At 37.7% G+C, this 2,857-nt stretch overlaps 1 protein-coding gene across 1 annotated transcript in view; it reads left to right on the forward strand.

The window, feature by feature from the left end:
* Nucleotides 1–1,745: 1,745 nt before the first annotated feature.
* The window catches only part of LOC107856587 (calcium-transporting ATPase 2, plasma membrane-type), a gene marked incomplete at its 5' end in the record, with an annotated part of 9,976 nt that continues 8,864 nt past the window's right edge, over nucleotides 1,746–2,857 (forward strand). The window contains 2 exon segments of the mRNA XM_047404207.1: nucleotides 1,746–2,543; nucleotides 2,666–2,857. Coding sequence (XP_047260163.1) covers nucleotides 1,746–1,907 — 162 coding nt within the window.

A 2,857-nucleotide genomic window follows, 5' to 3' on the forward strand; every position in this document is an offset into this window, starting at 1 on the left:
ACACACTTCTTAAAAAGATCAGTTTGATCTTGTGTTGAGGGTGTTTTTGTACTTCATAGTGTTCTTGTTTTGAACTTGAACTAGTGTTGAAGTTATTATGCCTAAATACAGATTCTTGTACCCGAATACATCATAAAATAACAGTTCTTACATTCTCTTATTCAATGTATAAACCCGACGCATTTTGTTATGGGAACCTGTTCTACTCTGAATGCGTGATCCATAAGCGCTTTGATTTAAAGGGGTCCTCTTATGGTCGTACAACTGATAAGCCAGGAGGATAGGCCAATGAAACTACCACGTTTAAAGACCTCGATCTCAACTTTGTCTTTCAATTGCGTCAATCTTGGCATAAAGAGCTTATAAGGTGATAAAATCTTTGTCCAGTTCTTTTTATCGTTTTCTTTATATTTTTAGAATGACCTGACTTTATTCTCGTGGTTCTCAGACAAATTGATATAGATTGTCAGTGAACCATAGTAGAACATGTGACAATGTATGCAATTCCAGCTAACATAACTCTTTCTAAATAAAGTAGTTTCATTTTGAAAGACAATCATCAATATTGCCATCTCCAAATTCCAATCTCCAGTAATCAAACAGGAAAGAATAAACTAAAGGCATTTTACTAGCTTCCCTAATGTTTTCTTTTTCTGGAAAGTGGTTACATTTTCATCAGTTTTGCATGATGATATTCTGAAATGTTTGCACTTTCTGTCTGCACGTTTGTTAACCTATCCTTCACTTATCTACTCAATTGAGGCAATAAATTATCCTGAAATCTGTGGATTACATTGTTTTTTGAATGCCTTTGGATTTCCGGCAATGTACTGAATTCATACTTGATACTCTTGATGAATACTAAGAACTAAAAACTGTCATCTGCAACTCTGCTACACCCATCCCAAGTGTGTCAGATTTTCTTAAAATCTTTTGCTTGGACTGTATTTTCGTTTCCATAAATGAGTGTGCTTTAGGTTTTTGATCAGACATTCTGATTAAAATACTTTTTGACATATTCAAATGATTTCGCTTGGCTCATACCTTGGTTTTGTAGTTAAATTTTCCACTAGACTTGTAAGAGAAGATTGTCCTTTGTCTCCTAGCTTGTAGTTAAATTTTCTACTAGACTTGTAAGAGAAGATTGTCCTTTGTCTCCTAGCTAGCACATATTTTGGTCTCTGCCTCTTGAGGTAGATTCTGATTAATTTTTGTTCTGCCATGTGAGTATAATCAATGAGTGCACATGGTGACAAGGGAGGATAAGATAGTACCTGAAAGCTCAGCCACTGCAGGTTTCACCCTATATTCATCTAATGTATTTTCAATATCTTTTTATAGAAGCTACACCATCATGTACAGTACTTCTGGACATTCTTGAATCTTCATTGCGAGCACGCTTGCCTGAAACCTTTGTTGCTGATTGTAAATTGCAGGATACTCTCAGAAAGGCTGTTGACCTGCTTCCTGAATTATGCAAACTTGCAGATGCTCCTCGAGAAGCAATTATATCATACCGTCGACCTCTTCTGCATTTGTGGAACCTTGACATCCAAACTACTACAAGGATTCAGAGAGATTTGCCATCTTTCTTCTCTATAGTGGAGCTGAATCATGTCCGCCTGATCTCCGATCCCAAAAAGGAAACAATATATAGTGGAAATATAAGAATACAATAGTTTATCCTGATACCATTTACATTTTGACAAGGCGAAATTTCTGTTTGTAGTGACAAAACTGGCATGCTAACAACCAACCGTATGACTGTAGTGAAAACATGCTTCTGTATGAATGTCAAGGATGTGAATAAGCCGAGTGATGCATCAGACCTTTGTTCTGAGATCCGAAATTTGTGCTCAAAACATTGCTGCAGTCAATTTTTAACAATACCGGAGGAGAAGTTGTAGCTTCCAAGCATGGGAAACCAGACATATTGGGAACACCTATGGAGACTGCTTCATTGCAGTTTGGTTTAGCACTTGGTGGTGATTTACCGGCGGAACGACAAGCTGGGAAACTTATAAAAGTTGAGCCATTTAACTATACAAACAAACGCATGGGTGTGGTGCTGGACCTCGCTGAAGGAGGTTTAAGGGCTCGTACTAAAGGCGCTTCAGAAATAATTCTAGCTGCTTGTGACGAGTTAATTAATTCCAGTGGGGAGGTTATTCCCTTGGATGAAACATCAACTAACCATCTGAATACCACAATCGATCAGCTTGCCAATGAACCTCTCCGCACTTTGTGTCTTTGATGAGTTGGAAAAAGGATTCTCCCCTGCTGCCGATATTCCAGTTTCTGGTTATACTTGTATAGGTATTGTAGATATAAAGGAGCCTGTTCGTCCTGAAGTCAGGGAGTCTGTTGCACTTAGTCGTTCAGCTGGGGATAATGTATGAATGGTTACTGGTGATAACATCAATACTGCAACAGCCATAGCTAGGGAATGTGGTATACTGATCGATGCAGGTATTGCAATTGAAGGTACAGTTTTCTGGTATAAGAGTCAAGAGGAAATGCTAAATCTGATTCCCAGAATTCAGGTACAATCATTTTGATTTACAAACGAGAGTGAGGAGATTTTAACAAATTATTCGTATAAAAAGGCCCCTGCTCATTCATTATGATATGTTATTATTTTACTATATCCTCTTTACTTTTTCAGGTGACGGCTAGGTGACGGATCATTGCAGCAATAGGCACAAAATGGAGTTTACTACTCTCATAATTCGCTTGTCTTGCATAAAGATTCAAAGACATCACTTTCTGGTTTCCAGAGAAAAGGAAAAATGGCTTCCCTCTATCCGTTTCCTGAAGTCTTTTTGGTTTCTTTCTTGTGGAATATCATTTGGAATAG

This window comes from Capsicum annuum, unplaced genomic scaffold (genome assembly GCF_002878395.1).
Source record: "Capsicum annuum cultivar UCD-10X-F1 unplaced genomic scaffold, UCD10Xv1.1 ctg5364, whole genome shotgun sequence".
In the NCBI taxonomy this organism is placed as follows: domain Eukaryota; kingdom Viridiplantae; phylum Streptophyta; class Magnoliopsida; order Solanales; family Solanaceae; genus Capsicum; species Capsicum annuum.